The following is a 12,794-nucleotide window of genomic DNA, read 5'->3' as shown; positions in this document are numbered from 1 at the left end:
TCCCATCTCCATCCAACGTCAGCACAAACAAGTGTTTAGTACAAGTCCCCAGGGTGAAAGTGGTGAGCAGTTGCTGATTTTCTGCTCACCTCCAATGCCCAAATCCTTTCCCTATCGAGGGGAATTGAGATTGGTTGGAATATTCCACAACGGCAGGTCAGGTAACCCAGAACAGACAGAACTGGGGTGGAAAATCAGAGAGTGGACAATGCACTGACCAACAGAGCTGCCTGAAGAGAGAGCTGGTGTACCCAGATAATTGTAGGCAGAGCAGAAGAAATAGGAGCAATAGGCCATTCAGACTATTGAGCCCACTTTGCCATTTAACACAAGCTTGGCTGATCTAGGGCTTTCATTCCACTTTCATGCCCCCTCCCCACACCTGATTTTCTGAAAGTCCGAAACTCTCTCTAACCCAGCTTCAAATATTTTCAATGGCGGAGCATCCAGAACCCACTGGAGTACCGAATGTACACGATTCACAACCCAGTGAGCAAAGAGACTTTCACCCCAGTCGGAAAGGACTCTGAGGCCTGGGCTCCGGATCTTGGATTTCCTGCCCAGTGACAACAATCTCCGAGCACCAATCCTACCCAGCCCCTTCAGAATTTAAATCCCCACTTCTTACATTACTCTGCCCTTCTGTAAATCACTGTCCAGAACCACTGAAACAACAACAAGTGTGTAGCCAGTTCCAACAGGAGCTAACAGAGGAGCTGGGAGCAGGCTGCTGGGCTTTATACCAGAGAGTAAAAAGTGAGGTCTGCAGATGCTGGAGATCAGAGCTGAAAATGTGTTGCTGGTTAAAGCACAGCAGGTCAGGCAGCATCCAAGGAACAGGAATATTGCCTGTCAATCGAACTGTATTTCCCTAATGACTTGATTAATTCCAGTCACTACATCCACACTCTCTCCCCGCCCATAAACTTCCCTGCTCCAAATAGAACAGTTTCAACTTCACCTTGGATGCTGCCTAACCTGCTGTGCTTTAACCAGCAACACGTTTTCAGCTTTATACCAGAGGCTCAGGTAACCATTCAGACAAACTGCACTTCAAAAGTTTTCAATAACCACAATCCAGAGTATCTTTGATGTGTAACCTGGACCAAGGTGAGATGGCGTGAAAGTACAGATGCTTTCACTGTGTGCTGGAGCAGGCTTGAGGGGCTGAATTGCTTCCTCTTGCTCCCATGACTCAGAGCATGAAATATCCAAGGAGCTGGGTAAACCTAGGGCAGCAGAACACCACATAATTTAAATAGATGCATTAACTGGTCAGTAAATGAAACCAGGAGAAAGCGAGGACTGCAGATGCTGGAGATCAGAGTCAAAGAGTGTGGGGCTGGAGACGTTCCGATTGCAGCAGGATCCTGATTCCTGATGAAGGCTTTATGCCAGATGTTTCAACTCTCCTGCTCCTCGGATGACCAGCTGTGCTTTCCCAGCACCACACTCTTTGAATAAATGAAATCCTCCAGTTACAGCTCCATTGAAGGGTCCATTTCCTGACAGTAGCTCCCCAGTCACTGGGCACAGATTTAAATTCCTGCACTACTTAAAGGGTCAGCTCCCAAACAGAACCACCTGGAAACTCGGGAATGCTCCACAGAAAAGGACTCAGCAGCTGTACCTTAATGGGCTTCTGCATATCTCCGTTACACAGCGACTGCAAAGAGACAGAGAAAGGCTTCCAGTTCGGATTCAGATTGTTCTTAATAACCTGCAACCAACAGTAGAGGAAGAGAATGCTGTTAGAACATCAGAACCAGTGTCGACATCCTTCCCTGCAAGAAGCCACAATCAGAACAGGAAGCCATTCAGCACGTTACGTCTGTGCTAACTCCTGATAGAGCTACCCAGTACTCCTCCTCTTTCCTCAGTACTGAAAATATTTATTCTTCAACTTCCATCCAAATCTCTCTTGAACAGTATTGTTAAGTCTGTTCCCACCACTGTCTCAGGGATGCATTCCAGATCACAATGGAGTACAAAAACAAAACCACTTCCGGTTCTTTTATCAGTTACTTTGTAACTGTGCCTTCATATTGCCTGTCAATGGAACTGTATTTCCCTAATGACTTGATTAATTCCAGTCACTACATCCACACTCTCTCCCCCCCATAAACTTCCCTGCTCCAAATAGAACAGTTTCAACTTCACCATATCCACGTAACTCGAGACTCTCATCCCTGTTGTTGAACAGTCCATATCGGTGCTGGAAATCCCATATACCATCTGTGGGGATGGTTCGGAAGGTCCTGCAGCTGAACTTTAAGTGACTGGCTGAACTGGAACTGCTGGTTTTCACTGGCAACCAGTCCAGTGACTTCTCAAACTAGAGTGCTCACCCCAAACTACAGCTCTGCAGTAACTGTACTGGTCAATCACAGAGGTGCGAGAGAAACAAGGCTATAGTTGTAGGGGATTTCAATATTGCTAACACTAACTGGGATTGCCTAATATGAAAGGATCAGACAGGTTGGCAGTTTTAAACTCTAGGAAAAAGATTCTGACTCTTAACTCCATCTATGCCTCTCATAATTTTATAGACTTCCATCAAGTCTCCCCTCGGCCTCCACCGCTCCAGAGAAAACAACCTGAGTTTTTCTAGCCTTTCCTTGTAGCTCATACCCTCTAATCCAGGCAGCATCTTGGGAAACCTCTCCTGTACCCTCTCCAAAGCCTCCACACCCTTCCTGTATTGTGGTGACCAGAACTGAACACAATACTCTTAAGTGTGGCCTAACCAAAATCTTATAAAGCTGCACCATGACATCCTGACTCTTGTACTCAATTCCCCGACCAATGAAGGCAGCATGCCATACACCTCCTTTCCCACACTATCTCCTTGTGGGGCCACTTTCAGAGAGTAATGGACTTGAACCCCAAGATCCCTCTGTACATCAATACTGTTCCGAGTCCTGCCATTAACTGTATACTTTTCCTTAACATTTGATCTCCCGAAGCATAGCACCACACACTTACCCAGATTAAACTCCATCTGTCATGTCTCCGCCCATATCTGCAGCTGATCCATATCCCACTATATCCTTTGACAAACTGTCTACATGATTCATAACTCCACCAATCTTTGTATCATCTGCAAACTTACTAGCCCAACCATCTACATTTTCATCTAAGTCAGTTTTATAGGTATCACAAACAGCAGAGGTCCCAATATGGATTTCTGCAGAAACCCAACAGTCTCAGACCTCCAGCCTGACAAACATCCTTCCACCATTACCCTCTGCCTTCTATGGCAGCCACATCACCGTAGATCCCATGCATTTTAGTCTTCTGGATGAGCCTACCATGAGAGACCTGGTTGAAATCCTTACTAAAATCCATGTAAACAACATCCACAGCCGTACCCTTATTGGCTTTTTTGAGGTGACAAAGGTGGTCAATCAAGTCAGCACAAAGTAATGCTGACTGTTCCTAATTAATCCATGCCTTTCTAAAACGCTCGTAAATCCTATCCCGAAGAATTCTGTCCAACAGCTTCCTGACCACCAACATGACCATCACCAGTCTGTAGTTTCCAGGATTCTCCCTATTTCCCTGATTGAACAGAGGAACAACAATAGCTACTCACCTGCCCTCTGGGACCTCTCCTGGGGGTAATGAGAACACAAATATCTTGGTCAACGTAATGACAGACCAGAGATGGGTTTGATGAGAGGCATCGACAAAGTAGATTAAGAGAATATTTTCCCTATGGTAGACATGTCTAAGGAGAAATGTTTTCCCCCAAAGGGTGGTAGCAATATGGAATGTGCTGCTTGAGACAGCGGTGGAGGCAGGTACTCCCGCAACATTTAAGCAGCATCTGGATGAGCCCTTAAAATACCCGGATTTAATAGGCTATGGACCAAGTACAGGTAGATGGTTTTTGTTGGTCGGCATAGACATGGTAAGCAGAAGGGCCTGCTTCAATGCTGTATGACTCTATGACTCTTGTACCTCTAAGACAGCAATCCAGAAAAGCCTACCTGGACTAGTTTCTCACCAGGTCAAATGATAAATGGTGAAAGCAGAGAGCAAAGCTACATAAACAAAACAAAGTCACTCCACTACCCGTTACACAACACTCAACCCCATGGTCAATAATAGACTGGCCAACTTTTAAGGGCATTTAAATAGTCTTTGGATAAATATATGGATGAAATGCGAATAGTTTAGGTTGGGTGGGCTTCCAACTGGATCCACAGGTCAGCACAACATCGAGGACTGAAGGGCCTGTACTGCGCTGTAATGTTCTTTGTTCTATTTCCAGAAATATCTTCAGTTACTCACCCAAACCTCTCATCAATATTAAAGTAAGAAGTAGTTTTTCAGACTTTCAGAACATTTTAATGCAACAGAATGCTAATCTATATATTTATACACAAAACATATACTATATACAGCTATCTATAATATGTAATGGAAGGAAGAATTGAAGGGAAACAGAGTGGGTTAACTCTGAGTGTCTGCACAGGCAATCTGGAGTCAAGCAGCTTGTATCAATGGGGAACATTACACTTTGTTTTGGTTATATTAAAACGTCATTACCTCTGATCGGTACGCTAGTTGCCATTTGTCACCATCTCCCTGCCTGTAGAGCTCCAGAAATGGATCAGATTTCCCCATGAAATCCTTTAAAAAGGTAAAAATAAAATAAAGTTCACCAAACAAAATATTGCAAAATATTCCAATTAACTTTCATGTGCACATTTTATTGGCATCCCACCCAGTGACAACAGTATGTACCATCTACAGGACACAGTGCAACAACTCACAGATTCCTTCAGCAGCATGTTCAAAACCCACAACCACTACCACCCTGAAGGAGCAGATGCTTAGGAACACAACGACCTGGACTACCTTGGCTTGGAACTATTAAGGGACCATTTTTTTTCTTTTGAACTTTGTAAGGAAGTAGAAGTCTGGCACTGTTAAATAGTTGAGAGGCTGGGAGAGTTTTGCAGCTTGGAAAAATCATGTGTGCACATTTTTAGCTGTGCAAGATAATGTTGCTTTTCAAAGCAGAGAGATTATTATTTTGAAACCTAATGTCATCAAGAGTTAAGACTACCTAAAGACAGCCTTCAGATTGGTTGAGCAGGGTTTGAGCAATGTGACCTGTAGGTTTTTCTCTATCTGAAGTCAATTATTAACTTGTAAGTATTTCTGTAACCATGGCAATTAATTAGCTTTTGAAGACTGGCTGTAGAGTGAATGGACTTGGTGCATTACTAAATTGTCTTTTGTTTATATTGTTTCATGGACCAGCCTGGTAAATAATGGGGCATCAAAGACGTGTGTTTTTGTTCTGGAATCTGTTTTTGTTTAAGGTTAAGGGAAATGCCTGTAGCTGAGGGGGAGTGACTTCTAGTTTCACTGGCAAGAAAGAGAAGTTGATGCCAGGTCCAAACCAGCCATGATCGCGTTGGATGGCAGAGCAAGTTTGAGGGGCAGAATGGCCTACTCCTGTGCTTATTTCCTAAATTTCGATGTGTAACTTTGAGCTTGAGAAATTTATCAAACTGGATGTTTGCAATACTGCCCCCGAGAAGGGGCTGACAGATACAATTAATCTGTTACCTTGAAGGGAACAGGCTACGTTAGCCCCAGATCAGAAGTGTTGAGATAAAAACCCTGAAGCTACTTAAAGCTGAGCCCAGTGAAGCTCAGGTGTGTGGTCATTCCAAGAAGAAGCTATCACAGTTCAGAGTCCAAAAGGTGAAGTCGCAAACAATTCAAACTGACTTAGATTTTTGATACAGGTGCATGCATCATACAAAGTGTGTCTTGGGAACTGTTTTTGGGTTGTTGTGGGGATTATATGAAGCAGTTTCGTTTCATTTCAACTTATAAAAGAATGTTTTGGGATTAATGTGATCATGCTTTTACTGCATGTTTAAAATGTGAATTACAAGTTGTTAGTTTAGATTATTCTATTTTAACTACCAGCCTTTTGTAATATATTTCCATTTTGCTGTGAAAGCAAAATCTGCAGCATTTCATGTCTGTGTTCTTGTGAGAGAACAATTCATTAAAACCAAAACAAATGAACATCAAGTCAAGTTTCTGTCTGGGATCTGACTGTCCAGTGGACTCCAGCTGGGTTTACGTCAGTTACAACAGAGTCACTTCCCGTTGATGATATAACCTGGTCTGAATTGCTTTTGGCCTGAGTAGTGGTCAGTCAGGCAAGTTGATCTTGTGATGGTTTGTGAAACAATGTAGCAATGATTATTAAGTTAAAATGTGACACATAGAACAAAAGAGCTTTTATATCACACCCAGAACACACTCTGGGAACTCCCTTCCCAAAAGCACTGTGGGCATCCCCGTACAAATGGTTTTAACAGTTCAAGGTGACAGATCACCACCACCATCGCCTTCTCCAGGATAATTAGAAATGGACAGTAAATCTGACACCCACATCCCAAAGGAAATAACTGTAGGGAAGAGAATATTTGAATTCAAGATGGGATCAATCAGCTCAGGTTTGTCTTTATGGCCAGCCCCCATCAGTAATCCAGTGCACTAGGAAAGGTTTCGCACCTTTGCAGGAAACAGATCTGGAAGCTTCCTACTTTTATTTATTGGGTTGACCAGGAAAGCCTCTCCCATTGTACATTCCTCGTTCTCAAATGATACACACATTACAATCATCAATTACAATCTCATATTACAAAGAACCGTGTATTTTAGACTTGTATCCTCAGGTAGCTGCAGCTGAAGTGAAAGGTTAGCTCTAACACAAACACTTGACAGAGAATGTTTAGCACCTTGTTTTCCAGGTTTCTTGCTTCCAGTTGTAGAACTGCAGACCGTTTATCCCGGATCTCCTCAGCCACTACCTGAGCACAGACACAAAAAAAGCACCACACCAGAATTGAAAACTCAAAGTCTCAATGGGATCTTGCAGGACGTTTCGGCACATGCTCGGTCAGGAGTTTATTCCGAGTATCCAATGATGCATGCAACATGCACGAGGCCCATTAGATACTTTATCTAACACTGTGCAGTCCCTATGCTAGGAGTGTTTGATGGGGACAAGGTAGAGGAAGTTTTACGCTGTATTTAACCCCACGCTGTCCCTATCCTGGGAATGTTTGATAGGGGACAGTATAAAGCTCCCTCTATGTTGCCTCAAAAAATGCATTGCAAACCTCAACAGCATTTATCACTAAGTGCTTTCTAAACTCTTGGACTGCAGACTGCATTTAGCTTGCAAGCTGGTACTTTGCATGAATTAGATTTCAAGAGTGGACAGGCCTCAGTGAACTTCTATCCTTTTACTTTAAGCAGGGTCGAATCAAGTTCCAGGGATAAGCAGCTAAACACACTCACCATCCAATCTATTCAGGTTAAAGACTTAGCTCTCATATTCACTACAAATGAAATTCTAATCAATTGATAAGATTGTATTATTTGAATGTTTATACTGTGTTAAAAAGAATGTAAAGGCTTTAAAATATGCTACATATTGACTCAAGATAACCCACTGCCTTGACTGATTGTTCCGCAGCCAAACTGATACAAGGACATTGTAGGTTCCACATTTCCAATTAATTACCCGTGCTGCAGCAAGGACCCTAGCTCTCCTCATCTCTATCTCTGGGCAGATGAAAGAACAGAAGAGATCTAGAGAACCTGAAGCCCACCTGGAAGTATTTTGCATTTGCAGGGTCAAGGCGAAAGGATGCTGGGTTGAGGGTTAACTTACAGTGATGTTCCCTTTTCCAGCCAACTTCCCCTTCTTCAATTGCAGAGGCCGAGTGAATGACTTACTGGAGACAATCTGAAAGGTACAGGAAAAGGGTGAGTGGAACAGAAAATGCACCAATCCCGAACTCCCCTCTCTTTTTCCCTGATAACCTTGCACCAATCCCAAACTCATCCCTCTCTCTCTCTCTCCCTGACAATTCTGCACCAAACTCATCTCTCTTACTCTCCCTGATAACCCTGCACCAATCCCAAACTCATTCCTCTCTCGCCCTCCCCCCACATTATCCTGCACCAATCCTAAACATCACTGTCTCATCATAGCCCTGCATCGATCCTCTCCTCATTCCTGATGAAGGGCTTATGCCCGAAACGTCGAATTTCCTATTCCTTGGATGCTGCCTGACCTGCTGTGCTTTAACCAGCAACACATTTTCAACTGCATCAATCATAAACTAACTCCAACGTCTCACTCTCTCCCTGATAACCCTGCACCAATCCCAACGTCATCCCTCTCTCTCGCCCCCCCCATAACCCTGCACCAATCCTAAACTAACATCACTGTCTCATCATAGCCCTACACAGATAATAAATTCACCCACTGTCTCACTCTCTCCCTGATAACCCTGCACCAATCCCAACGTCATCCCTCTCTCTCACCCCCCGATAACCCTGCACCAATCCTAAACTAACATCACTGTCTCAACATAGCCCTACACAGATAATAAACTCACCCATTGTCTCACTCTCTCCCTGATAACCCTGCACCAATCCCAAACTACTCCCTCACTCTCTCTCCCCTTAGCTCTGCATCAATTCCAAACTAACCCCTCAGTTTCACACTCTCCCCATAGTTTTCAACTCCTGATACCTCAAAATAACAGAATTTTATGGTGAATTAACAGCTGTCATATTATCACCAACTTTGCAGACAGGATGACGAGTGGTGAGGATGTCAATGATGCTACGGACAGACGTAAATAGGTTAGACGGGGGGGGAGAAACTCAGCTGATGGAATGTAATGTGTGTGTGGGGGGGTGAGGTCATGCACTTTTGCAGGAAGAATGGAGGAGCTGAATATTATTTAAATAGAGGAAGACTGCAGAAAGCTACAGCCCAAAGGGATGGAGTCCTCACCAATGAATCATTAAGATACTAGATTCCAAGTTCAGCAGGGAAGGCAAACGGAATGTTGGCCTTTACTTCAAAAATAGGGAGGTTGAGCGAAAAACTATAGAAGGCACCAGTCAGGCTACAGCTGGAATACTGAATGGTTTTGGTTGCCTTATCTAGGGAGAGGTATACTGAGCAGTGGAAACAGGCTAGAGATGGTGCATTAGGTTGATCCTGGGTCTGGAGGGATTCCCTTATAAAGTGAGTGGGTGGGGAGGTTGAACTTGTATCCACTGGATTTCAGAAAAATCAGAGATTTTAAAGGAAACTAACAAGGTTCTTAGAGAACTTGATATGGTGGATGTAGAGAGGTTGCAGTCCCTGTCGAATCTAGGACCCGGCAGCACAACATCAGAATAAGGGACTGCACATTTAAGACAGAGATGAGGAGGAATTTCTTCTCCTAGAAGAGTGTGAATCTGTGGAATTCTTTACAACAGAGCACTGTCAAGGCTGGGTCATTAAGTATTTTCAAGGCTGAGATAAGCGTTTTTAATCAGTGAGGCAATCAAGGGTTACAGGGGAAAGGTAGGAAGGTGGAAATGAGGATTATTAGAGAGACAGTCCCTTTGGGATTTTCCACATACAAATGAAGGAGGACAGGTAGTAAACGCAGGATCCCTGAAGGTAAATGAATCAAACACAAAGGTACTTACCTGGCCCAGTGTACACTCAACTCCTCCCAGATAGTCGTCATCACTCAGATTTGTGGATTTATTGTCAATATCGTAAATGCCAAACTTCAATTTCTGCACACGCTCAAAGAAATAATCCACCTCCAGTTTCTTGGCAAACTGGGGACTCTGGCAGTTTTTAACCCTCTCTGTTCGGTCCAGCTGTGGGTCAGAGACCAATAGAATTAGTCATGTACCATTTGTCATTAAAGGCAAAATAACAAGTCTGTCCTGCTGAGACGCTGTAACATGGTCTTTATTCAGTGAGAGTCTTGGTTCACAGGGCAGCTTGCTCATCTCAGAGTCTAAAAGCCCTAGAGTTCACACTCTTAACTGGGCAAATCCAAAACAGTGCTATGGGAGTACTGTTCTGTTGGAGGTGTCATCTTTAAATCAAAGACATTAAACTAAAGCCTCTTCCATCCTCTCAAAAGAATTTGAAAGATCACAATACATATTAAAAGAGCAGAGGAATTTTCTGATGTCTTTGACACTTTAACATTCAATCGTTATCTAAGTGCCAATGACTTAGTTCTGTATTTAATTTTGGTCTGGGAGAAAGGGAGGACTGCAAATGCCGGAGATCAGAATCGAAAAGTGTGGCACTGGAAAAGCACAGCAGGTCAGGCAGCTTCCAAGGAGCAGGAGAATCGATGTGTCCGGCATCAGCCCTTACTGCTGAAGGAAATTCTCCCGCTCCTTAGAAACTGCCTGACCTTCTGTGCTTTTCCAGCGCCAGAGTTTTCAACGTTAATTTATCTGTAGCAGCTTGCTGCGCATAAATTAGGTCCACATTTCCATATTTTCAACAGTAAATAATTGTCCATAAAATTCTTCAGGACATTAAAGGTGTCAAAATTGATAAATAAGGACATGGTAGGTGAATTGAACTAGAATTCTGCATTGGTCTTCCCTCGAGATGATATAAGTAACATCACAGAAATTCAAACCAGAAAGTGAAAGACACTGAAGAAAATATCACCAGAGAAGTGGTACTGAGTAAATAAAAGTAAAGCTGAAAATGTGTTGCTGGTTAAAGCGCAGCAGGTCAGGCAGCGTCCAAGGAACAGGAAATTCGACGTTTCAGGCAAAAGCCCTTCATCAGGAATGATCCAGCAACACATTTTCAGCTCTGATCTCCAGCATCTGTAGACCTCACTTTTTACTTAAATAAAAGTAAAGGCAATCAGGGTTTGGTTAGCTCAATTGCCGAGGCGGTTGGTTTGTGACGCAGAGTGAAGCCAATAGAGTGGCACCAATTCTTGCAATGGCTGAGGTTACCATGAAAGGCTCTCTTTCTCAACCACTCCTTGCCTGAGGCATGGTGACCCTCACGTTAAACCACCATCAGTCATCTGTAATGAAAGAGCAGCCTCATGATCTGGTAGGACTATGATGACTTTGATATAGCGAGTATGTTGATGGAGTTGTGGGCTGACATGCATCTGGGGGCTGACGGGCTTCATCCTGGAGTCTTCACAGAACTGGCCAGTGAGATAGCTATGGCATTGGTTTTAATGGCCAAAACTCCCGAGATTCGGGAATGGTTTCATTAGATTGGAAGATAGCAAATGCTTTCTGCCACCTTGCTTTATTCCAGGAGGAAAACAGGAAATTACAGGCCAGTTTACATCTGTCACAGGTAAAGGTTAGAAGCCATATAAACACATTATTATGGTGCATCATTACAAAGACACGTCATATTTAATGTTTGCGTGCTTTGAAGGATTCTGGACACCAGGATTATACTGAGAGGTCAATGAAAGGACACTGGAACTTATTTTGTAAAAAGGCATTGCTTAGACTTCACAGGGGGCTTGTTTACTGCAGAGAACCTGTCGGGATTTTATGACAGTCAGATTGCAGATTGTGATGCTGGAGATTGTTTGGACTTATTGCTTTGTGGGCAGTCTGCAGGGAGCCTGGTTTTGAAGGGGGGGGCGGGGTCGGAGATTGAGGCTTAGACATTTATTGTTGCATAATACAATTTAATGTGTTAAGAGAGTTTTACATCTTTGTTGAATAAGTTTTAAAATAGAACATAGAACATTCCAGCGCAGTACAGGCCCTTTGGCCCTCAATGTTGCGCCAACTTGTGAAACCAATCTGAAGCCTATCTGTCCTATGCTATTGCATGTACACCCATACATAAATCCAATGACCATTTAAATGGCCTTAAAGTTGGCGAGTCTACTACTGTTGCAGGCAGTGCGTTCCTACTACTCTCGGAGTAAAGAAACTACCTCTGACATCTGTCCTATATCTATCACCACTCAGTTTAAAGCTATGTCCCCTCATGTGAGTCATCACCATTTGAGGAAAAAGGCTCTCAGTGCCCACCCTATCTAACCCTCTGATTATCTTATATGTCTCAATTAAGTCACCTCTCAACCTTCCTCTCTCTAACGAAAACAGCCTCAAGTCCCTCAGTCTTTCCTCAGAAGACCTTCCCTCCATACCAGGCAACATCTACATAAATCTCCTCTGAACCCTTTCCAAAGCTTCCACATCCTTCCTATAATGTGGTGACCAGAACTGTATGCAATACTCCAAGTGCACCAGAGTTTTGTACAGCTGCAACATGACCTCGTGGCTCCGAAACTCAATCCTTCTACCAATAAAAGCTAACACTGTATGCCTTCTTAACAACCCTATCAACCTGGATGGCAACTTTCAGGAATCTATGTCCATGGACACACAGAGATCTCTCTGCTCATCTACACTACCAAGAATCTTACCACTAGCTCAGTACTCTGAATTCCTGTTGCTCCTTCCAAAGTGAATCACCTCACACTTTTCCGCATTAAAACTCCATTTGCCACCTCTCAGCCCAGCTCTGTAGCTTATCTATGCCCCTCTGTAACCTGCAACAACCTTCAGCAGTATCCACAACTCCACCGACCTTCGTGTCATCCGCAAATGTACTAACCCATCCTTCTACACCCTTACGTACGTCATTTATAAAAATGACAAACAGCAGTGGCCCCAAAACAGATCCTTACGGTACCCTACTAGTAAGTGAAGTCCAGGATGAACATTTCCCATCAACCACCACCCTCTTTCAGCAAGCCAACTTCTGATCCTAACCGCTAAATCACCCTCAATCCCATTCCTCTGTATTTTGTGCAATAGCCTACCATGGGGAACCTTATCAAACCCCTTACTGAAACCCACATACACCACATCAACCGCTTTACTCTCATCCACCTGTTTGGTCACCTTCTCCA

General features: G+C 43.6%; 1 protein-coding gene across 3 annotated transcripts in view; it reads right to left on the bottom strand.

The window, feature by feature from the left end:
- The window catches only part of LOC132823029 (copine-1-like), a 95,223-nt gene that overhangs the window by 18,913 nt on the left and 63,516 nt on the right, over nt 1-12,794 (bottom strand). For all 3 annotated transcript variants that reach the window (XM_060836568.1, XM_060836566.1, XM_060836567.1), the window contains exons 3-7: nt 9,550-9,729; nt 7,721-7,795; nt 6,780-6,851; nt 4,555-4,638; nt 1,631-1,720 (exon numbers count right to left, since the gene is read on the bottom strand). In XM_060836568.1, the coding sequence (XP_060692551.1) occupies nt 1,631-1,720; nt 4,555-4,638; nt 6,780-6,851; nt 7,721-7,795; nt 9,550-9,729 (501 nt within the window). The remainder of the gene's footprint in view (nt 1-1,630; nt 1,721-4,554; nt 4,639-6,779; nt 6,852-7,720; nt 7,796-9,549; nt 9,730-12,794) is intronic.

The sequence above is a fragment of the Hemiscyllium ocellatum genome, chromosome 15 (assembly GCF_020745735.1).
Source record: "Hemiscyllium ocellatum isolate sHemOce1 chromosome 15, sHemOce1.pat.X.cur, whole genome shotgun sequence".
Taxonomy (NCBI): domain Eukaryota; kingdom Metazoa; phylum Chordata; class Chondrichthyes; order Orectolobiformes; family Hemiscylliidae; genus Hemiscyllium; species Hemiscyllium ocellatum.
The sequence above is the reverse complement of the archived record's forward strand: the minus strand, read 5'-3'. Positions and strand labels throughout refer to the sequence as shown.